Raw genomic sequence first — 24,604 nt, 5'->3', positions numbered from 1 at the left:
CAGAATGAGACTCCAACTCAAAAACAAACAAACAAATCAGAGCAGACTCATCCTCAGCTGTGTAGGGTGAATGTCCTCTAAGGCAATTAAGAGGACATCAGGTATCCACGGTAAGCACTGCTGAAAGGAGGGAGGGGGTAGCGGAGTGGGGTGAACAAATGGACTTGGAAACACTGGCCGGATGCACCCCGAGGCTACCTGGTAGCTATAGTGTGCGGAATAATTGACCCACTTCCTGATGTCAGTCTTGTCTTCCACGGAGATGGATCTTACGGTGGCTTTGGAGGCAGACGTGGTAGGCATGCTGAACTCCACATTCACGTGACTGGCAAATCTGGAAGGCACTTCTCGGTCAGAGCCAAGTTCAAGGTGGCAAAAGAAACAGTGGGGGTGACCGGAAGCTATGAGAGAAAGACAATGCAGAGGTCAGGTTCCTTGGGGAGGAAGTGGAAGAAGCAGCTAGAGGAGCCACCTCAGTAACAAAGGAGGCCTGCAGGCTGGGTACCTGGTAGAGGCCAGTGCTGAGCAGGAGGCCTGTGTACCTCAGCCCCTTTGGTTTAACACTATCTGATCAGAGCAGCCCGCCAGCCTAGCAATAAGACCCAAGGCCTGAGAAGCTGGGGTCGTTTTGCTTGCTCAGGTCCGAGTGATGTGTGAACACAGCACAAATACTAGGAAACTGGGGCTGCAGATTGGAGGAATGGAATAAACGGCACCAGCGCTCAGCACCTAATAAAATAGCCACGGCAGCCGCCTGGAGCAAAATCACCGCTTTCCTCGGAAAGATGAATTGCATTTTCTTAACAGCAGTGCATATTTCAAAATGCTTTTGGCATGCTTATATGGGTGAATGATATGTAAATGACCAAGACCTTAGAAACAGCACCCAGGTATTAGGGAGGTGCAGGGAATAGGATACAACACCAACTGGCAGAATACCTGGATTTGACCATCAGCTCTCCTACTAAATGCAGAGCTCCTACTTCCAGTCCTCTGTTCTCTCCAGGCCTCAATTTTTCATCAGTAAAATGGGGAGATTGGGTGTTGGGAAGAGGGGGGAAAAAGTGGGCTGGACAATGTCGGGCACAGTCCCTTGATGCTTTTAATTCCTCAAATCTATGGGTAATTCTACTATACTTGGACGACAAGATTAGGGTTTGATTTTAATTTGAGAATTGTTATTAGATTTTTAAGGAAAAAGAGTAACTGAAATATCACTGTTCACCTGAAGTAGCAGGAAACACCTTTTGTTAAGCACTCAATGTCTGGCACTAAGCTAAATCTTTCACACAGATTATCTTACTGCATCTTCATTATGATCTCTTGAAGTCATAATAGTATCCTCATTTAATAGATGAGGAAACTGTAGCTTAGGCAGGCAAAGTGAGCTGCTCATGGTCATTGTCAGAAAGGGGCAGAGCAAAGAACTGAATGCAGCAGACTGACTCCAGAGTGTTCTTAATCACTTTCCTGAGTCACAACCTCACGGTCCCCAATCCTCAAGACCACATTTGCAGGGTGAAAGGTGTGAAGAAGGAGTAAGCTGTGAGGGCCCATGCAGCAAATGATTTTGGATAGACAAAGTGAAATGACTTTGACTTACTTATGTAACTGAAACAGCCCCTTTACTATCCCAGTTTTCCCAAATAAATAATTCCAGTGCTCTTGACTGGTCTGGGCAGGACTCTTCAATCTCAGAGAGTGAGGACACACATACCTGCTGTCCAAGGAGAACATTGCGGAATAAGTATTTGCTTTGCCCTGTTTCACAAATGTAACATCTTTCAGTGGTAATTTCTACAGAATAATACCTTGGAAAATTAAGTGAAATTTTTGCACTGCTTTTTAGGAAAAGAATTTAAATAAGATACACATAGTAGTACAAATTGCATTACTTGAAAATGAATCCATCCAGTATTTTTAATTGCGTACCACAGATATAATTATACAGCTATCATTTATTGGGCATTACACAGGCCAGATAGTGTGCAAAGCACTTAAAAGCACTCATTCCATTCTAAAGGAACTGGATATTAATAACCCTATTTCATAGATGAGGAAAATTGGGTTTTTCTGAGAGAGTTAAGTAAATAGCCCGAGGTCACACATCCATTAAGTGGTGGAGCTGGAAATAAGACTCAGCTATGACTCGACTTCAAACTATGTCCTAATTCTTCTTAATTATTGCTATGAAATTAAATCACTACAAAGTACACAGACACGTCCCTTAATTTAATAGCAACTTGAACAACTGTTTTTAAAATCTAATTACCTGGCTTTGCACATTGTTGGAATATTGAAAAATCACTTTTTTCTATAAAACCGACTCCCTCCTTTCACTCCACCAAAGTGTATTCACAACAAACTCTGAAAGCAACAATCTCTCCTAGATTCCAGCGTCAACCATTAGCTGCACAGGAGTGGTGGGCAGCTAGGAAAGAACACTTTTGAAAGCTGGGTAAGTTTAAGTCCTGGTAGTGAACTAAGTAAGCCCACACGTTATATCCTCTTCCTTGATTAAGTTGAGAAAAATTCAACATTAAAATTCAGATTTGTATTTTCCATAAAAGGCTACGTTGGGATTGTCTTCCTTTACCTGGTCTCATGAGAATTGGAATTCCAGCAAAGAAAGCTACCTCTGCAGGACAGAATGCCTCATTTCCTGGTGGATGATCTGTGAAAGCACTGGGCCTTGTTCTGCCTCTTGAGATGAGGGTGAGAGGAGTCCCTGGAAAACTGAGGAGAGAGCTGCCCAAGTGCAGGGCTGGGTTGGGCCCCACTGGCGGGCAGTTGTGTTGGAATTCAAAGGTAGCTACCTGATCTCTCAGTGGCTGGGACTGCGATGAGCTGCTGTGGCTGTGGGCGTGGGATGCCAGCGACACAGGGGGCTGACGTGCTGGCCATGCTGCCTGCCTATGGTCTGACCACCAGCCCACCAGGGTCTTGGGTTGCAGGGCCACTGCGGGCGGGAGCGTGTGTGGAGAGTGGAGAGGGAGGCTGGGCCTCGCTTCCTTTATTGTAAGGGAAGTTAAGGACTATAGAAAACAACCTGTGAAAAGCATCTTCACAAAAGAAAAGCATCTTTTGCTGCCTGAATACCTAGACAAAAGAGCTCAGTAAGGGCTATTCTTCATAGATGATCATCAAGTCTTTGGCTTTTTGGATGGGGCACTGGATGGGAGGGCAGGATCTGGGCACAGTGAATACCAGCTGCTGGTTAGGACTTCCATTCCAACTGAAATTCAGATCCTGTACACCCCAAGTTTCCAGAAAAGGGTGCTGTCAATTTCCTGAGCTAGAATGGAAACAATACCATTGGCCAGAAGTAGAAACTGCCTCTTTTTGGGGGTTCACTCTTAAAATCACTGTCATACAACCATGGCAGCAAAAGCAGTAATGGGGAGGGTTGAGGGTTCAAGTAAGAAAATCCCCAAATATCCTTATACTGTACTGTATTTCAGAAATCTTCTACAAATGAGGTTTCAGTAACCTGGAAATACACATGTGATACAGCAGATCAACTGTGTTTACTTGGTCTTGGGCCTATCGAACCCTCTGCTGGGAAGCATTAAGAGATGTGTTGGCCGGGCATGGTGGCTGAAGCCTATAATCCCAGCACTTTGGAAGGCTGAGGTGACAGGACTGCCTGAGCCCATGGGTTTGAGAACAGCCTGGGCAACTTGGTGAAACCTCATCTCTACAAGGAATAAAAAAATTAGCTGGGCATGGTAGCGTGCGCCTGTAGTTCCCTGCTACTTGGAAGGTTTTTGAGGCGGGAGGATCGCCTGAGCTCAGCACGTCGACGCTGGGGTGGCCATTAATGTGCCACTGCACTCCAGCCTGGGCGATGGAGTAAGACTCCAACTCAAAAAAATAAAAAAATAAAAGAGAGATGTTTGCTGAAGGCCCTTCTCTTTTCCCTGTACTATGGCCACCCCCCTCTCTTCTGACAGTCATCTTTTTCTTTCTCTCCTTTTGTGAAATAATCTTCCCCAGTGCTGCGTGTCGTCTTGGTGGTCATGTCAATCAGAATGCACTGCCCTCCCCTCAACTCTTGAACCAAGTGGCACAAGGACAGAAAACAATTTGTGATGACTTGTCCCCGGGCTGCACCCTGAGGAGGCATTCATCAGTTTCTGTTCCCAGAGCTATTCTGGTGCTATCCTTTCTTAAGTCAGCTCATTCAAGTATGGCTTCAGTTCCCTGAGCTACCCCATAGCCATCCAATGACTTATTTTTTTTATTTTTTGCTTAAGGTAGCCAATAAGTCTTCATGACTTACAATAAAAACCCCTCCTATAGTACTTTTCAATATGAGAGAAATCACTTTGAAACAAATGACATGTTTGTACACGCTAGGCAAAATGCAAATCTCTGTTCTCATAATGGAAATTATTATATTTGTGTCTACCTGCTTTTATTTACTAAGAAGCACCTATGGTATTGAGAAAAGACCCCTGGATATGGCTGTGTGACTTCAGATGAGTCACGTCACCTTCCAGGCCTCAATTTCTCATCTGTAGATTGAAGCAGTTTGACTAAGTTATCCCCAAGGTCCCCTAGTGCTTGAAAATCCAGTAATTCCCCAGTTCTCTCTGCCCAAGGGCTTCTGTGTCAATGGACAACTCAGGGTTCCTCTTCTCTGTCAAGTCAGATGGGCCCCATGGCTGAAGGGAAAATCTCAGAGCTGTCCCCAGGAGAACACAGCGCTGAGCTCAGGGGACATGAATAAGCAAGTACAGAGTAGAAGATTTTGTCTCAAAAATCCTGTCAGTTTAGAAATAGAGGAAAGCAAGTCCAGCCTCAAATACAGAGGTCCAATTGTGCCTCCACCTGCCAAGCTGCACCCAGCATCGGACAGAGTGTCCTGGTGCATGTCTGCCCTGGGCTTCCTGGGAAGCTGGCCAGATTGGACGCCTCTCACCATCCCATCCTACTATGTTTAAGATATTACAACACAGTCACTCCACACTGGAGCAGGAGAGGAACACACCGTCTCTGAATACACGATTAGGAGTCAATAGTGAGATGGGGGGAAAAAAGGACAGCCATGTAAGTGAAAGTCCTTCCAACCAAGAGTTTTTCCACAACTTATTCTTTTTGCTCAGCTAGCGTATCCACTTTGGTTAACAGATTTTAAATAAGAAGAGAAGGATTGAGAAGCTCACAGGGTCATGGGCACATTGCCTGCCACAGGGGTCACCCAGAATTCCTCTAGAAAATAAGGCTATTGGTGTTGGTTTGACTATTCCCATTTTGTCATTTCACTGAATCTCAGTGGACCCACGAGGAAAGCAGTGGCTGTCTGGGCTCACTCAACCACAAAAGGATAATGTTGGGCACCATCCCCGATGGCTGTGAGTGGCCCAGCTAGAGCTGGGAAGCTTCTTTATTTGTTCAGATCAAACATTTCTTGTAACTATCTCACCTGGAAGAGAGAGAGAGAGAGAGAGAGAGAGAAGAGGAGAGGAGAGGAGAGAGAGAGAGAGAGAGAGAGAGAGAGAGAGAGAGAATGATAGCCCTTTTATTTATTTATTTTGAGACAAGTTCTCACTCTATTGCCCATGCTGGAGAAGGGTGCAAGATCACAGCTCACTGCAGCCTCAAACTCCAGGGCTTAAGTGATCCTCCCACCTGGGCCTCCCAAAGGGCTGGGATCACAGGTGTTAACCACCACACCTGGCCATTTGAAGTCCTGGCTGAGTCTTTCATCAGTTCAGCAGCCACTTCTGCTCTTTCCCATGCCCCAGTCCCAGAGCCAGGCCTTGAGCCGGAGATGTGCTGACTTAAGGGCCTCACACACAGTAGCTGGAGTCATAAAATCAACTTCTCAGGGTACTGTCTATGTGACTGGCCAGAAACTGGCCTTTTTCCCACATCGACGGCAGAGTGAGAAAGTGGCCTCCTCAGAACCCAGCAGCCTTCCAGGATCTGGACATGGATCACTTCCAGCACCACAGCTAATATTCTAATGAGTCCCCAAAGATTACAAACTCGGAAGCTGCCCTAGAAAGCTACTTAGCAGCTCAGCTGAGAAAAAGAATCCACAGTTTCATGGAAGATATGTGATGAGGAGGGAGTGAGAAGATAAGGCAAATGTGGTCATTATGCTTGCTAATTGCTTTGCTCAACGATTTTTACTTTTCTGGTCCCACGCCCCCTCTGTCACCATTCCCATCACACAGCACAAACAAGCATTGCACACAGGATGTGAACTTTGATCCAGCTCTTCCACCACCAGGTGGGGGTTGTCACAGAGCAGGAACTACAACCCACCTGAGTTTTTGTCCGGCAATCGGTTTATCCTCCACACAATGGCATTGAAGGCGTGCTCGTATTTTGCGGTCCCCAGAGTTACTCTCATGACAGGCTCAGAGCCAGAGACACTACTGGAGCCAAAGCTTGCTCCCCGGTTCACTTTGGCTTTTAAAGACTTTTCCCCTAGGACACTTTCCCTGCGGAAGTTTTTCACCCACTCACTGGGCACAGGGTAACGGACCATCACATTCTCACAGGGCACCTGAGTGAGGGGGTCACGATTGGAGGAGAAGCCGGGGGACATCCTCAGCCAGCTCTGCACCTCCACTTCCGCCCCGTTGATGCTTGCAGCTGTCCTGAGCGTGAAAGGCAAGGTCTTCTCAGCAAACACCGTCCTGAACCGCATGAGCTCAAAGCGGCATGCGTCCAAAGGGTTGAACAGAATGACCCGCGAGCTGTTGAATACATCCTCATCCACACATGCGTGAAAACGGCACTCGTGGAGCTTGATCCACTTGGTGGTGGTGGTGGGCATGATGTCCTGCCGCGAGACGATCTCGTTCCCTTTGACAAGGACATCATTGAGTCCCAAGCGGCACTCGGCGAGCCCGGAGAGGAAACTCAGGATGTGGATGCGTGTCAGGACATGGTGCTGCAGAATCTGGTTGTCTCCTTTGCTCACAATGCCAGAGAACTCATCCCTGACATCCACGGTAATCTCCTCTTCAAGGTAGTTCAGGCCAACTGTGCTCAAGTCCATGGACAACACAGGCAGATCCATGAGACGGTCCTGAACTGCGTGGATGAAGCTCAGGAAGTCCTCGTAATTGGTGGTGCCCAGCTTAATCACTTGCTCCCTCTCTGCCATGTGGGCCACGGCGGGTTTGGGCTGGTATTTCTTCTTTTCCTTGTAGGTGACACGGTCTATCCGCAAGCTGTGGATCCGGCCGTTCTCATCATAGTTTTGAAGCCGGGGTTCTGAAATCTCATGGCAGATCTCCAGCTTGAACTCACGGAACGGTTTTTCCAGGCCCTGCTCGTAATACAGCTGCAGGTAGCCACCGTCTGTCAGTTTGATGTAGATGGGGCCCCAGTGCCTGGAGGACATGATGTTTTTCTTCTCGGGGATCCTCAGCATCATTGGCCACCCATCTCTGGGCTGGGGTGGTGCCAACCCAGGGGGGTGAGCATCGAGTTCAACCCAGGCTACGGGTTCATCATCAGGTAGTGTCACGCTGCCGAAGCGATCAGGATCATCAATGTGGAGCTGTTTGAGTTTGTCAACAGCATCGGAGTGCGACTGGTTTTTGCTCGAGTCATCAAAACTGATGGCCTCCTGGTAGATGACGATGAGGGAATCTCTTTGGCTTTTGCCCGTGGTGCTGGGAATGGAGCTGCTTTGGGAGCGCCTCTCCTGCTCCTCAAAGAAAGCACTGAAAGGGTTGATAGGGGAGGGCTGAACGTCCTGCAGAGTCTCGTTCAGGAAAGGGTTGGTTGCCCTCCAAGGTGGAGCCTCAGTTACGGAAGGCGGACGGTTCAAGGAGGAAATGTCTAGCTTCTGGACTTTGGAGAGGTTCATCAAAGTGCTCTTGGGACGGTCCCTCTTCTTAAATGACCCAGCTGAGCTGGGAGGTACATCTGGGATCACAGATGTACTAGGTGGTGTATTCGGCTCTAGACGAGAGGTGACTGGTGGCAAAGGGCAGCTGACCTCATTGTCATCAAAAGTGACCCAGCTGGGGAAACGAGCAGAGGTCGCCGGAGTGGCAGGGCGCCCGTTCATGGCAGGACTGCTGGCCTGCCAGCTGCCAGCCTCCGTCTCCACCTCCTCATCCTCCTGGGGTGACGAAGAACTGTCTAAAAAAGAAAAGGAGAACATGTTGAGGGGTTGCCGTTTAGGGGTCTAGAGGCAAGGGAAACTGAAGAATGGGGATGAGGAATGACTGGAATTTTATCTGGAATCCAGTGAATTCCACAGCAGCTCATGACCTGTCTCAAATGCTTAGTCTGGGCACAGATCTCATGTTTTTGTAATGAGCACACGAGAGGGGCCATTGCATTAAGTGTGGTAATAAGACGGTGGCTGCATCAACACAGAAGCACCAACTGGTAGTAAATACTGAGGTCTTACTTGCAATTTGACTCAATAAACTCTCCATTTTATGGAAGTTTCTGGAAGAGATGTTTTCTGTACTTATCTCTAAGGTATGTATTCTTAATTTTTAAACATTGAAAGCCACCTCCTATACGAAATGATATAAGCTGATCTTATTGAAAAAAATTATCTTCTGTAAGTGATACTACGATTGCAGATAATATACTTGGATCATATTTTAGCCCAAACATGATCAATAAATATTAAAGACAAAGGGTTCATAGTCTTAATACTAATAAGTTTGCACAAGTAAATAATACCCCAAAATTTCCCTAAAAATATGAACAAAGAAGATGAACTGATAAAAAAGAAACCAAATATGCCTAATAAACGTATGAAAAATGTCCAATCTCACTAGTAATTTTAAAAAGAAAATTAAAAAAAAATCAGTGAAGATTTTAAAAGCTTTCAGTGCTCAGTGAGGGCAAGGGTGCTATGATATGAACACTAAACATATCCTTAATGAGACAGAAGCATTTACAAATGCTCTGAAAAGAGGGCTGGCTATTTACAGTAAAGGTCTTACACATGTTCATGAACAATGACTTAATAATTCTACCCTAAGGAAGTAAATCAAAATTGTGAATCAAATTTGAAAATTGGAGATGTCCATTTTAGCATTATTTGTAGTAGAGAAAAAGTAAAAGGAAGGATTCTAAACATCTAGCAGTTGGGCATATGTTATGAAACTGAAGCTCACAACAGAATGATACCCAGCCATGAAAATGCTTACAAGCACAGTAACATGAGAAGATGCTCAGGAAATCATCTTTTTTCCTCCGAAATACTTTTCCATCTTGAGGTTTACTTATTTTATGATAAAAAGGTTACCACAAATAAACAGGGCCTCTACTCTAACAGGGCCTCCGAGGAAGGAGATACAGGACTTGAGTTTTGTTTTTTGTTTTAGAAAGCAGGATTTATTAAGAGGACAGAAAATCTCCCACTGGGAGGGGACCCTAGGGGGTTGCCTAGGATTCAAGATTTGAGGAGAAAGATTCAAACATTTTCAGCGGTCCAGTGACCCTGGGTGTCTGTTCGGGCAGTAGGAAGGGAGGGGGACATGAAGCCCTCAGTAAGGAGGAACGAATTCTGATGAGGGAACAGCACAGACAACAAATGTGTAGCCTATAGGAGGTACTCAGCAAGGTTTGATGATTGAATACATGAGAAAATAAACTCTGTTTCTGGAGCAGCCCTTGCATCCTCTATATTCCTCTGGAGGAATGTGTATGGGGATCTCTGCCACTGTCCCACCTGCTGTGTCTATGTCAGTCACTTGGAATCGAAGGGAAATGGATTCTCAAGTGACTGAGACTTCTGACCGCCTCGCTAAGCCTTCACGCAATCACAACCTGCCACACCAAAGCAGAATACCACACGCGACTGCACATGTAATTACACACGGATGGGATGCTGGCTCGTCATTCATCTTTCCAAGTAATTAATTCAAACACAAGCAATTCCCTCAACTGAAAACGGCAGTTTGAAAATGGAGGCTAAACACATGAGTATGCATGCCCACGTATGTACATCCATCCCAGAAATATGATGAGCAAAAAGCTATATATGCATCACTGCCAAAGGATTTCGAAGCATTTTACAATTAAAGATGAGAAGCTCCTCAAATTAAGCACAAATCCATTTTTGTAGACGGATGGCTAAAGAGAGCACTGTGGCCCTGAGAAAAATGTAGTTATTTCCTTGGAACAGTAGTTAATCTTCCCTCAAAACCAGGAAAGGGGTGAGTCTTGAATCTCATCCGCTTCTAATGAGGCAGCTCAGAACACTTTTGCAATGCAGTGCTTCCACCCAAACAACTCATATGACTCACCCTTTGCATCAGGGTTATCCTTTTAGCTTTGGAACTCATTACCACTTCCAAGTTTAAAACAAAGGCTGGGAACATGGTTCATGCCTGTAATCCCAGCACTTTGTGAGGCCCAGGTGGGAGGATTGCTTGAGCCCAGAAGTTCAAGATCAGTCCTGGCAATGTAGTAAGACCTCAACTCTACAAAAGATGAAAAAAAATTATCCAGGCATGGTGGCGTATGCCTGAAGTCCCAGATATTCAGGAGGCTGAGCGGAAGGATAGCCTGAGCCTGGGAGTTTGAGGGTATGGTGAGCCGCAATTGCTAAAGTCCTTTTCCTCTGGAGGATGGCTTTCTGCCAAAGCTGTTTATACTTGCTGCCAAAGGATTCCCTTCTGCTGAAGATCTTGTCCCCAAAAGAGCACTTCTTATCCCCTCCTAAGCCAAAAAAGAAGGGGGACAAAAGGCCTCTGTCTCTACTGAAGATCATTTTCTTACAATAAGTTCCTTTTTGAACCAAGTTATTTTAAATCACATCAAGTCCTCAACAGTTTTGAAGCATTAGATTCATAAATGCAGTTTACATGAGTGTCTTATTTATTTTTTTTGAGTTGGGGTCTCACTCTGTTGCCCAGACTGGAGTGCAGTGGCTGCTCCCGGCCACCGCAGCCTCGACCTACTGGGCTCCGGTGACCCTTTCGCCTCAGCCTTCCAAGTAGCCGGAATTACAGGCGCGCGCTACCATGCCCAGCTAATTTTTTGATTTATTGTAGAGATGAGGTCTCACCAGTTGCCCAGGCGGGTCAGATTTTTAAAGAAATACAATACATTTCAGCAGGGCTCGGTGGCTCAGCCTGTAATCCCAGCACTTTGGGAGGCTGAGATAGTGGATTGCCTGAGCCTGTGGGTTCAAGACCCACCCAGGCAACTTGGCGAGACCTCGTCGGTACAATAAATCAAAAAAATTAGCCGGGCATGGTAGTGTGCACCTGTAGTTCCGGCTACTTGGTAGGCTGAGGCGGAAGGATCGCCGGAGCCCAGGAGATTGAGGCTGCGGTGGCCGGGAGCATCCCACTGCACTCCAGTCTGCGCGACAGAGTGAGACTCCAACTCAAAAAAAAGAAAAGAAAACCATTCTAGATGCCATTAAAAACATTTGTGATACCTGGGAGGACAAAAATTCGACATTAACAGGATTTTGAAAGAACTTATTCTGGCCCTCTTGTATGACGTAGAGAGGTTCAAGACTTTAGTGGAGGAAGTCACTGCAGATGTGGTGCAAACAGCAAGAGAACTAGAATTGGAAGTAGAGCCTGAAGATGTGACTGAACTGCTGCAATTTCATGATAAAACTTGAAAAGATGAGAAGTTGCCTTTTTTTTTTTTTTTTTTTTTTTGGAGTTGGAGACTCACTCTGTTGCCCAGACTGGAGTGCAGTGGCTGCTCCCGGCCACCGCAGCCTCCACCTGCTGGGCTCCGGTGATCCTTCCACCTCAGCCTTCCAGGTAGCTGGAACTACAGGCGTGTGCTACCAAATCCGGCTAATTTTTTATTTATTCTATAGATGAGGTCTTGCCAAGTTGCCCAGGTGGGTCTCGAACCCACGGGCTCAGGCAATCCACTCACGCAGCCTCCCAAAGGCGTGGGATTACAGGCTGAGCCACTGAGCCCGGCTAGGAGTTGCTTCTTGTCGATGAACAAAGAAAGTGGTTTCTTGAGGTGGAATCTACTCCTGGCAAAGATGCCGTGAACATTGTTGAAATGGCAACAAAGGATTTAAAGCATGACAATAAACTTAGTAAATTCTACTGTGGGCAAAATGTGATCAAATTCCATGATACAGAGAAATCTTTCTTGAAAGGAAGAATCAATCGTTGAGGCAAACTTCACTGCTGTCTTATTTTAAGAAATTGCCATAGCCAGCCTAACCTTCAGCAACCCCCACCCTGACCATCTGCAGTTCACACAGAGGCAAGACCCTCCACAGCCAAAAAAATTAGCACTCGCTAAAGGCTCAGATAATCGTTAGCAGTTTTTAGCAATTAAGTATTTTTAATTAGGGTATGCACATTGTTTCTTTAGATATAATGTTATTGCATACTTCATAGACTTCAGTACAGTGTAGACACAACCTTTATATGTACCAGAAAATAAAAAAAATTTGTGTGACTTGCTTTACTGCAACATTCACTTTATTGCAGTGGTCTGGAACCAAACCTGTCATCTCTCTGATGTATGCCTGAACTTCAAACTGTGTAACTAGACCTGGATTCACAGTAGGCACTCAGTATAATGTAATGTGAAAAGACAAACATAGAATTTTAGGTCTTGAAGAGATTTTAAAAATAGTAAAACTTGACCCTTTCATTTTACTGAGAAGACTGAGACCAATGATTTTTTTTTTTGAGTTGAAATCTCTGTTGCTCAGGCTGTAGTGCAGTGGCATACTCACGACCACTCCAGTGACACCCAGCTAGGCTCTGACAATCCTTCCGCCTCAGCCTTCCAAGTAGCCAGAACTACGTGCCTGGCTAATTTTTTTTTTATTGTAGAGATGAGGTCTCGGCAAGTTGCCCAGGCTGGTCTCGAACCCACAGCCTCAGGCAATCCACTCGCCTCAGCCTCCCAAAGTGCTGGGATTACAGGCTGAGCCACCAAGTCCAGCAGAGGCCAATGATTTTAAACTGTCACAGGATTTGGATCTGGATTGCTGCTAACAAAACTATGACTCCCACCCTCACTCCCACTCTGTCAATTTCCATTTTCACTTAATTGTGTTTTAGGAAATTAGCTCTTTCACAAATAAAGTGCCTGGTTAGTTGAGAGATTTCACTAATGCTTATGGGTCTTTTGTGCTATATTTCATTAAGCCTTTGCATAGTCTGTTTAATAACTAAAAAAGAAAACGAACACAGTTATGTCTGGTATTACAATTTAAAAATAAAAAGTAAAAATCCTTAAAAAAAAAAAAAAAGTCCAGGTCCTGCTTTTAACTTTTATCATCTCTAGTACTTCTATAATGCTTATTCATTATGCTAAAATCTGGTTAGTTTTTCCAATTACCTTTCAGATTGGCAAGAGTTATTGTGACAAAACTACTTACAGGCACTGTTCAACAGAGAAAATTAGTTAATTAAGCAAGGATTAACACACATTTATACAGAGAAGTCTTTGGGCAAAAGGTCAGGTGATGTCACACACTAATATGTAAATATTTACAGTGAGAGAAGGGAGTTAGCCACCTCAACCTTATCAAGAGAGCTTGTAACTTGCAATAAAATATAGTGGGATCTAATTAGTCATCACACTACTCTATAATGAAAAGGAGAGCTGAAGGATGGGTTTATCTGTCTGTCCTCAGCCTTGCCCAGGAGAGAGAAGGCTTCAATGCTGGTAAAGTTACCTTGTCAGCGACATCCCCAGAGGGAAGAAGCCGACTCATCAAACTACCGCTTACCACTATGTAACCAAATCTCTATCAAAACACTACATTCTGGTTTTTATTTACTCAGGGGACCTGTGAGGCAGTATTGAGCACCTTTTCCAAATGACTGGTCCAGCCTGCCCTGCCAGCTGCCTCTCTGCTTATTCAGATGGGCTTACCCAACACATTTCATCTCTTTTTATGCTCAGAAAAGCAAGCCTCAGACTTTAAGTGTGTTCAATGGTCCAGGAACATCCCTAATTTCTTGTGTGTTGCTGGGGTGCAGGCTTGCACAGCGACCAAGAATCAATCTTTTCTCACTGGGTCTAAGCTCTGCTCTCTTCCTGTGGCTTCCCCAGTACTTGGCCTTTGGATCTCTACTTTTGGCCTATTACTCTAACAATGAAACTGTTACTGCCCTGGCTTACTGGTTCCTTGGCTTAATGTGACTTTCTGATACCAGTTTCTCAGGTTGTCTTAGATGAGGGCTCCATTCTCCAACTCTGGCTGGGCAGCTTGCTGTTTTCTGTCAGGGCCAACTCCCGTTCCCCAGCAGAGGCCATAGCCTGAGGGCAGGGATACATCCTGACGTCCAAGGTAGATTGAAAAGCCAGCATTCTGCTTTATAAATTAATTTCCTAGCATTTTAAATATCAAGGTATCTGGAAAAGACTTAACTAGTGATGTGATCTGCAAATACTCTAACCTGTGTTTTATTTTTTATTGCCATAGGAAAAGTACCCATTTCCTTCCCATTTTCTACTGCAGTCATGCATTGCTTAATGATGGAAATACATTCTGAGAAATGCACCATCAGGTAACTTTATCATTGTGCAAACATCAAGGAGTGTACTTAGGCAAACCTAGATGATGTAGCCTGCTACACACCTAGGCTATATGGTAAAGCCTATAGCTTCCAGGCTACGAACCTGTGCAACATGTAATAATACTGACTATTGTGGGCAACTGTAACACAATGGTAAGTATTTGTGTATCTAAACATAATCAAACATAGGAAAGGTACAGGAAAAATACAGTATTATAACCTTATGGGGCCAGCATCATATGTATGCTACGCTGTTGACTGAAACATTGTTAGGCAGCTCCTGACTGTACGTATGACGAACAAAGAGAGTTTCTGGGGCCTAGGTCTTTTAGATGGGCTGTGACGGTCTCTTCAGTGGCCCATCAAAAATATCTGTAGTATGGAAAGAAGTGGAAAGGGCTCTTTCAGTTCAGGAACTAAGAGGAGGAGGAGTAATGTCCAGAAGTTACAGTAAGGGAGAACATATGGCGGAAGCAAAGGGAAAAAAGGGTCTCCCTCCTGACTGATTTGAGCACAGGCAGGAGGTGCCAGGACTGGGACCCAGAAAAAGTTCTTCCTGGAGGAGCACTGGGCAAGTCCCCAGAAGCAGAGGCAGGACTACAGTGCCCATGCTCTCACTGTTACCAGGACAAGTGACTCATCGGGACTACCTGTTACACTGCTGCAAAAGCCTCACTCGTGTGTGCCTCCACATCCTCCCTCACTATGCACCTGGTCACCACGTGGGAATATCAGCAACTACCCAGGGCCCTTGTAAGCTCAAGGAACCTCTGGAGCCCTGAAGGTGTGGAGGAACAGTCAAGCTCCTGGACTTTAGTGAAAGACTAGGCTGAATCATCAAACCCTAAAGTGCAGTTAGAGGGGACTGAAACCTGATGTCACATTTGCTCAGAAAAATCAAGCTCTAAGAGCCTCATCACTCTTGGGTGGGCAGGTAAATCAGGTTTCAAGGCTTTGTAAGGTGATTCTCAGAACCTAGAACTGCCAAGGAAGGTCAAGACATATTGTATTATCTTTATCATCTTTTTTTCCCCAGTGGTTAAAAAAGTTTATTAAAGAAAAGAAGTGTGGGGGGGTGGCTGGCTCTATAGAGAGAAACCAGTCATCTTTACCACCTTTTAACTGCTATAGTTAGGAGAGAGAGAAAAGGACCAGCTTTTTGAAGGACTACAGAGCATCCAAGGATGAGGGCTTGATTATCTTCCTAGTTATGTTGGTGAGTAACAGAAAACCAAGCTATGATGCAGAGACAATATCAAAGAAGCCAAATGAAACAAGCCTGGAGGTTTGAGTCTCAGTAGCAGCTTTATATATAGTCATCTCTCTCATTCCCTCCATCTTCCAGACAGGGGCCTACTTTTAACCAGCACTAATGTCCTACCAATCAGTCACACCTCTGCCGAGCTATACTCATCATGCTTTTGATATTTTAAGTCCAATTTCCATTGTATGGACATAAGTCCATGCCTGCTTGTTCTGGGAGTGGAGCTTGGGGTCTCACAAATCTCACCTGCTCAGAAGTCTCTTATCCTAACGGGGATGCATATTAAAAGCAGTCATGGCAATGTCTTTCCCTTCACAGTTCTTAAACAGATACACAGTAGTCCCATTTGACTGTAGACTAGGCTTAAAGTCTGATCATTTTGAACCTTAGTGATGGGAATTTCTGCTTCACCAAAGTCGATTCTGTGAGTTTGGTCAGAGGGTTGGTGGTGAGGACAAAGACAGAGCTGAGAGCTCTCACAGATGATTCTACATGCTTGTGTGCATGTAGACTGAGGAGGAGGAGGACAGGCATTCAGACTGAGTTGGTACCAGGTCTGACGATCTTCCTTTCTTTTTTCTTTTTTACCTTGGCAATGCCATAATATAGTTTCTAGAAGAAACTCAAGAAGTCTGTGGAGGTGAAGGCACAGTCAGTTAGCCAATGTCAGGAAGATCAGGGACAATGACTGCAAGCTGAAAGAAAGGGTGTCTACAGATGACTTCAAACTTCATTGTTCTTCATGAGGACTTTCCAATAAGGACAATGACAACAAAATAACCAAATAGCTCATGCATGCAGTAGCCACTTCTTTTCTATTGAATTCGGAGCAGGTAATTTGATTTCATTCAGTACTTGTCCAACTCACTTTTAGTTATCAAGATTAAAGAAGACATTTTTACAGACTCATGGTAGATGCAATTTATAAAACTATAAACATATCAAGTTAAGATAATCTCTTAGAAAAAGAGGGAAAGAACTAATTTGTAGTGTAACAATAGATTCATTCGAGCAGGCAGAGATCTAGTCGCATTCTTGAACCTCTTAAATTTTTCAGAAGAGGAGCTTCTGGATAACTGGACACATGGAGGTTCTTGGAGGGTAGTGTCCGGGGAGGGCCTGGGAGCTCCACAGCCCTTCCCCTATACCTTACCCTATGTGTCTCTTCATCTGTATCCTTTGCAATATCCTTGATAATAAACCAATAAATGCTAAAACAATTTTTTTTTTCAGAAGACTTCATGAAATAACCTGTGGGCAGACACAGAGTGAAAAGCTATCGCCAGATGATTCATTCACTCAATACTTTTCCTCACTTGCTACAACACCCACACCATTCAGCACATACACATAAGTGTCTCCTGGATGGACACAGGGCCATGAGGGAAAAGTTCGCTTAAGCTGGCTGGCTTGGACTCTGCTGGATTGAGTTTCTGGCCCCACGCTCATTTTTCCTGCCTGTTTTGTGCTATTGCAGGCAGTAGAGCTTAGGCTAGGAGTCTGACTGACCTGGCCCTGCCACATGAACACTGTGAGCTCCTGGGCATGTTACTTCTCTAAACTTCAGGATGTCTCACTCTTAAGGGGAATAATAACAGTACTTACTTCAAGGGTTGTTGTGAGGGTAAATAAGATCACTAATGGACATTGAATTTTTTTTTTGAGTTGGAGTCTCACTCTGTCGCCCAGACTGGAGTGCAGTGGCCGCTCCCGGCCACCGCAGCCTCGACCTGCTGGGCTCCAGCGATCCTTCTGCCTCAGCCTTTCAAGTAGCCGGAACTACAGGCGTGCGCTATCACGCCCGGCTCATTTTTTGATTGATTGTAGAGATGAAGTCTCGCCAAGTTGCCCAGGCGGGTCTCGAACCCGCGGGCTCAGGCAATCCACTCACTTCAGCCTCCCAAAGGTGCAAGATTACAGGCTGAGCCACCGAGCCTGGCAAGACATTGAATTTAACAGTGCCTGGCCCATGGCTCAATAAATATTAAATATCACAAGAAGAAAAAATGTGTATATTATTATCATTTCAGAATTCTCTTTGTTTCCCTAGAATTCTTAAGGAAGCAAAAAATAGGATAGGAGGAAGTGGGGAGGAAGAATGCCTTTGAAGTTATATCATTATCAGTGTGGTAAAAGACAGAAAGGAAGGAGGAAGAATCAAGAAAGGGAAAGGGAGAAAGAGAAGAATGTTTAGTTCAGGCTATGATTCCATGAATCCAAAACTTTCCATCATTATTGTAGAGAAAAGCCCTCAAAGGCTTAAGAATTACAAGGGATATGAAAGTCTGTATTTCAGGTATACAGACTCATACATTCACAAGGCCACAGTGAACATAAGAAAAGTACAAGAATCCACTTCATAAAGAAAGTATTAAATCATGAGTACACTTTAATAGAGACAGAATGTTCCATTTTCTGTTATCTCTCCAGAACTAAGAACTGTCCTTGCAATTGTTGGGCAGGTATAAGATGTGTTAGTAGTCTAGACAAGCAGTCCCCAAAGGGGAAGAAAGAGCGCACCTAAGCAGGTATTCAGGATGATCCACTGGGGCGTGGAAAGAAAATATTTTACACTTTCTATTTTTGTTCACTTTTAAGCCCATCTTTTAAACATTTCTACTTTTTGTTTATTATATGTTATAAAAACATTAACTAGGCTGGGCTCGGTGCCTCAGCCTGTAATCCCACGCTTTGGGAGGCCAAGGTGAGTAGACTGCCTGAGCCCGCGGGTTCAAGAACAGCCCGGGCAACTTGGCGAGACTTCATCTCTACAATAAATCAAAAAAATTAGCCAGGCGTGGTAGTGCCCGCCTATAGTTCCAGCCACTTGGAAGGCTGAGGCCGAAGGATCACTGGAGCCCAGCAGATCGAGGCTGCGGTGGCTGGGAGTGTGCCACTGCACTCCAGTCTGGGCGACTGAGTGAGACTCCAATTCAAAAAAAAAAAAATTAACTAAAGCATCTGGAATATTTACAACTTATAAATAAATTAATGCTATAATGTATTTATAAACACATATACATATGATAGAGGTTCATGATTAAGCCTTTGGAGAAACATGAGCAAACATTTGGAAAAAATGTTTAGTGCACTAAGCATGTTTCAAGTAATTAGTATGGGTACACACACACACACACACACACCACCCTCTCCTCCCTGTCCTTTGTAAGAGCAGGTTATTATAACCAGAAAAAATGGCTTGTGAGTCCAAAGGGAAAGGTATTTGGGTATTTTGGCAAATATGAAGGATCTATTATTATTAGTCCCTTAAACCCTTCTATTATTTGGGCAATAATTCACTCTTAGATGTTCTAGCTTCCTGATGACAATATTAACGGCCTATCTCAAGTTTAATCTGTTGCCCGGACTCAGCTAAACGTTGACTTCACCACCACCCCTTCTTGCTTTCTAGAAAGTTTTAAAACAAGTCTTCCAATCCTGCAGAAAGTATAAAACTGATGTAAACAACCAACCACTGGAGTTGCTGCCAGCACCAAGAATCATGTGGCCTCACATCAGATTACCAGTCCTTCCATGTCCCTTTGTTGGCTATATACTTGGTGCCCAATAAACACATAACAAGGAGATGACAGAAAAAGGAGATGTCTGCAAGATCTTTCCCATGCCAGGGTCATCATTAGCTTTATACCAAGTAACTTTTGAGTTAAATGCTTAAAATTTGTTGTTCAAGTAACAGGTTGAGATTGTTACTTTTGTTTTCAATAAAGTCTTACAGGAAAAGCCACCCCATGTGGTTCAGAGGGGAGGGACAAAGTCAAAATAGTAAACAATATAGAGAGAAAGAATATTATATTGTCTTCTCTGCATCCCTCCCTCCTATTTTGGGTAACAACTTCATGATTGTCTTTTGGGGGTCTTTTCCCCTCTTATTCAAGTCGTCATGAATTGCCACTCAAGGTCATTTGTGATGCAGATGATTCAAGCAAAGTCAGATTCTCTTTGGAAATCTTTTTTTTTTTTTTTGAGTTGGAGTCTCACTCTGTCGCCCAGACTAGAGTGCTCCGGGCCACCGCAGCCTCGACCTGCTGGGCTCTGGCGATCTTTCCACCTCAGCCTTCCAAGTAGCCAGAACTACAGCTACTTGCTTGGTAGCACACATTACCATGCCCGGCTAATTTTTTTAAGATTTATTGTAGAGACGAGGTCTCGCCAAGTTGCCCGGGTGCGTCTTGAACCCGGGGGCTCAGGCAATTCACTCGCCTCGGCCTCCCAAAGTGCTGGGATTCCAGGCTGCGCCACCAAGCCTGGCCTGAAAATCTTGAAAGAACTGATTAAAGGGCAGGAAAATGGTGGGACTAAGTTATTTAGACAGAAGCACCCTAAATAGCCGGCACCTTAGTTCTTGCTGGTCTCAGAGCTGCCAAGGTTCCTGACCATCTTTGGGAGATGGCAAAAATGGCCACAGATTCTTCCTTTCTCTATCCATACTCTTGGGTAGTCCCCTCTCACTTTGACTCTGAGCTTGTCCATGTGATTTGTGTTAGTCAAGATCAAATCAAACATTCCACACAGGCTAGAAAAGTACACATGCACTGAAGCTTGCTCTCTTTTGCTGCACTTGGAACTCCAAGACCATTATGTGAGCCTTCCAGGGGATGAGTGACCACATGGAGGAGAATCAAGACACAGTGGCCAACCAGGCAACTGAGTGCAGACCAAGCGAAGAGTACACCTCAGATCAGCTGAGCCTGGCACAGACTAGGAAATGCTCAAGCCCTACCCAGATTGCTGACTTGCAAAATCATGAGCTAGACAAACGGCTGCTTTTTTGAGCCACTAAATGTTGGAGTGGTTTGCAACACAGCTGATACACCAACTTGCTAAAGCCTGAGTGGTCCGCTTTTGATTCTGTAAGCCACTGTATCCTCAGAATTAATTTACTTTGCTTAGTTAGTAAAGTTGGTTTCTATTACTTGCAATCCAAGCTCCTCAGCAGCCAGGCAAGAGATAGATGAAAAGATACTTGTGGGAGCCATGGCAGATATAAATTCCTAGAGTCTTCCAAGCTTGTCTGACTATTGAGTGAAAATATTCCAGTTTTATTACTCCTCTCTATTCTCTCTCACTCTTTCAGCAAGGTGATAGAAACAGTATTCTTATTGCTTAAGTATATAAGACACATACTTCAAGCTCTAAGTTGGAGGGAAGGAGTTTTAGGATGCTTGTCAGAAGAATGCCCATCTTTGGTCTGGGTCAGCCTAGGCCTGTACAGGTGGGAAGCAGATAGGACTTACCACACTGTCAAGTAGTCAAGACTGTGGACTGTGGCTCCATGCTGGTTCATATTTTGGCTACTCTACTTGCACTATGACCTTGGATAAGTTACTTATACATACCAGAACTCCATTCCCTCAGTTAAGGCCTATTGAGATAATCATAGTACTTATCTCTTAAGTTACTGTGGACTGAGTTAATATATATGAAATACACAAAGGGGGGACCAAAAAAAATGGAATTCTTTTTTGGAGGGCAGGCCCCTTGTAGTATAGGCTTCCCCTGCTAGGTTCTAAGACGTGTTCTAGGAACCTATCAGCAGCAGTGTACCAGCTAATGTTGTTGTGAGAGGCTAAGTTTAGTTTCAGTGAATTTTTTTGGAGATTCTTTCAGTGTGTTTGCCCATTTCATGATGGGTGATTTACAAGCGCACATGCCCACACCACACTTCCCTACTCACCTGATCTCACCCAAGCAACCTTTTTTTTGTTTCTCTGTATGAAAAAATTCCTCAAAGGGAAACATTTTGCTGATATGGAAGTGGTGAAATAAAAAACAGCAGAAGCACTAAAAGGCATCAAATTGATGAGTTCAAAAACTGTTTTAAGCAGTGGGAAAAGAATCTTGATGGGTGCACTGTATCACATGGAGAGTACTTTGATGGTGACTGAAGTTTAAACATGTAAGAATACACTTTTTAAAAAATAAATTTTGGGTTTTTTGGGGTCCTCCTCATATATAGTAAACATTAAACATTATATATTTGATATTGTTATTATCATGATGATCCCTTAGAGTTCATGTACCCTTGGGAAAGATCTTAGAAAGACACATTTGGCATTGAGAGGCCTTCGATAAAGCCGTGGAGCAGAGGGTCTGATTTCTAGACCTGGCTCTCCCTCAAACCGAGGACTTCAGCAAGTCTCTTTGTGCCATTTCCTTACTGGAACGTGAAATAATCATAATCCCTGTTCTAGTCTACAGGGTTGTTTGGAAGCAAATATGAAATGACACATGTGCACATGATTATAAACATTCAAAAGTGCTCAACCACTGTTTAAGATATCAACGTAGTTTTAGGATCCACATGGATCCTACACTCTTCACGTTGCTTATGTGGGTGTCAGGTGGGCAGTTACTGCATTTTAGAGTCAGGAGCCCATAAATATGCAGAAATACTTCTAGAATATTTTGTGGAAATGTATTTACAGATATATTAAACCAAAAAGTGTCTATACCAACTACGGATCTGTGTTGAAGGACTTGGTTACATACCAGATGAAAGAAGTCATGGCCTTTCTTTTCATTTTTTTTTTTGGAGATGGAGTCTCATTCTGTCACCCAGGCTGGAGTGCAATGGCACACTCACGGCCACCCCAGCCTCGATCTGCTGGGCTCCAGCGATCCTTCTGCCTTAGTCTGCCATGTAGCTGGAACTACAGGTGCATGCTACCATGCCTGGCTAATTTTTGATTCATTGTAGAGACAAGGGGTTGCCAAGTTGCCCGGGCTGGTCTCGAACCCACAGGCTCAGGCAATTCACTCGCCTTGGCCTCCCAAAGTGCTGGAATTATAGGCTGAGACACTGAGCTCAGCCCATGGCCTTTTCAGCAGTCTTCTAGACACCATAAGAGTTTCCGAGAAAGGAAATTAAATCAAGTAACCAAAGAATCGGGGAAAGTGGAAAGGTAAGAACACTCTCACACCTTTACAAATGCCACTTAATCAACTTGTCCCCACCATTCCTAGGCCCATAGGGTGAAGTATTCTTTGCTTCAGATGGGGATGACTCAGGATTTGAGAAAAGCTGAATCCAGGGCAGACAAGGCAAACTCGTTTTATAGATGTTCCAGTTACCAAGTAGTTTTTGTTTTTCTTTGAGTCGGGGGCTCCCTCTGTTGTGCAGGCTGGAGTGCAATGGTATGATCTCAGCTCAATGCAGTCTCGACCTCCTGGTCTCAGGCAATCCTTCTGCCTCAAACTCCTGAGTAGCTGGGACTACAAGCATGCATCACCACACCGGGCTAATTTTTTTCTTTTTTGTAGAGATGAGGTGTTGCTATGTTGCTCAGGCTGGTCTTCAACTCCTGGGCTCAAGCAATCCTCCCATCTCAGTCTCCCAAAGTGCTGAGAGTATAGGCGTGAGTCACTGTGCCCGGTCCCAAGCTCTAAAATAAATAAGTTTGTTTCTATAAATATCAAGAAGATTACACTTCTTGACAGTTTTTAAAAAGAAGCTGTATGTTAGAAAATTTGGATACACAGATACACAGACAATGAAAAACACCTAAATTCTGTTGCCACCACAGATGACTGATGTCACCATGACAGTGTGTTTTCTTTGAGCTGTCTCACATCGTGAGTACATATACATGGCTCTATAACATGGGGATTATTCTGCATATGCAGTTTCAGGGCCTACATTTGTTGTTTAGTACTCTGGGATGAGAATTTTCATAGGACAATATTCACAACAGGCAGTGTAGAGGACAGTAAGTGCAAGTAGTTGCTGGCAGTTTCTGATCGAGTTGCTAGTATGAGCACCGAGTATGCTGAAAGAGTTTGGAAGGCAGAGTATTAAAAGAGACTAAATTAAAAATTAAAAGGAAAAAAAAATCTCTCCTGGTAAAATAAAAATAAATAAAAAAATAAAAGAGACTACATTTCAGTTCATCTATGTGATGTTCGACCGCCTTAGAGGGGCACACAGGAGATGTGAAATATAAAGCAAAAACGGGGTACTAGATAAAGGATGATCAATGCTGATGATTTGTTTCATGCAGTAAATTTGATTCCTGTTGACATTTAAAGTCAGGGGCTTTAATAGACACAGATGAGGTAATGGGATTAGGACTTCTATTTTCAAATCTAAAGCTTCTTGCCCGGCTGTGACACACCATGAAATACTGACAAACATGTCGCCTTCCGCTCTTTCAAAATAGAAACTTTTGTGTCCTACACTGAGGACATTTCCTAAGGATGGGCTTGAACCCTGCAGTGAGACACGCAGCAGATGGCACATGTGTTTACAAGCATTTACTTGTTGCTTCCTCTTCTCTGCAAATATGAGAGAAGTCTAGCAAAGGATATAGAGGTGGAATTGTCTGCCCATCTCCAAGCAAGAACCTTGGTTACATTTTAGGGCAGGATGCACAACAGAAAACACAGACCTGCTTTCTTAAAGACTTCCACTTATTTTTTGTCCATGCACTGTGGCTCACACCTGTAATCCCAGCACTTTGGGAGGCCAAGGTAGGAAGATTTCTTGAGGCCAAAAATTTGAGACCAGCCTATGCAACATAGCGAGATCCTGTCTCTACAAGGAAAAAAAAAAAAAGCATTAGCCGGATTAGGTGGCACACACCTGTAGTCACAGCTACTCAGGAGGTTGAGGAGAGAGGATCACCTGAGCCCAGGAGGTCAAGGCTGTGGTGAGCCGTGATTGTGCCAATGCACTCTAGCCTGGGCACCAGAGTGAGACACCAACTCAAAAAAAAAAGACATTCAAGAGTATGGACATATAGCAAAGGAATTTCTATGCTATCCCTTTTTTTTTTTTTTTTTTCGAGTTGGAGTTTCACTCCATTGCCCAGACTGGAGTGCAGTGGCACGCTCCCTGCCACCGCAGCCT

At 44.3% G+C, this 24,604-nt stretch overlaps 1 protein-coding gene across 1 annotated transcript in view; it reads right to left on the bottom strand.

Annotated features, from left to right (window-relative positions):
* Positions 1-24,604, bottom strand: part of STON2 (stonin 2) — a 151,722-nt gene that overhangs the window by 3,619 nt on the left and 123,499 nt on the right. Inside the window, exons 4-5 of the mRNA XM_008074618.2 lie at positions 6,277-8,115; positions 199-401 (exon numbers count right to left, since the gene is read on the bottom strand). Of these exons, the coding sequence (XP_008072809.1) occupies positions 199-401; positions 6,277-8,115 (2,042 nt within the window). The remainder of the gene's footprint in view (positions 1-198; positions 402-6,276; positions 8,116-24,604) is intronic.

Source organism: Carlito syrichta, unplaced genomic scaffold, assembly GCF_000164805.1.
Source record: "Carlito syrichta isolate Samal-C Ts95f unplaced genomic scaffold, Tarsius_syrichta-2.0.1 Scaffold316508, whole genome shotgun sequence".
Taxonomy (NCBI): domain Eukaryota; kingdom Metazoa; phylum Chordata; class Mammalia; order Primates; family Tarsiidae; genus Carlito; species Carlito syrichta.
Note: the sequence above shows the minus strand (reverse complement) of the source record. Positions and strands in the feature narration are given on the sequence as shown.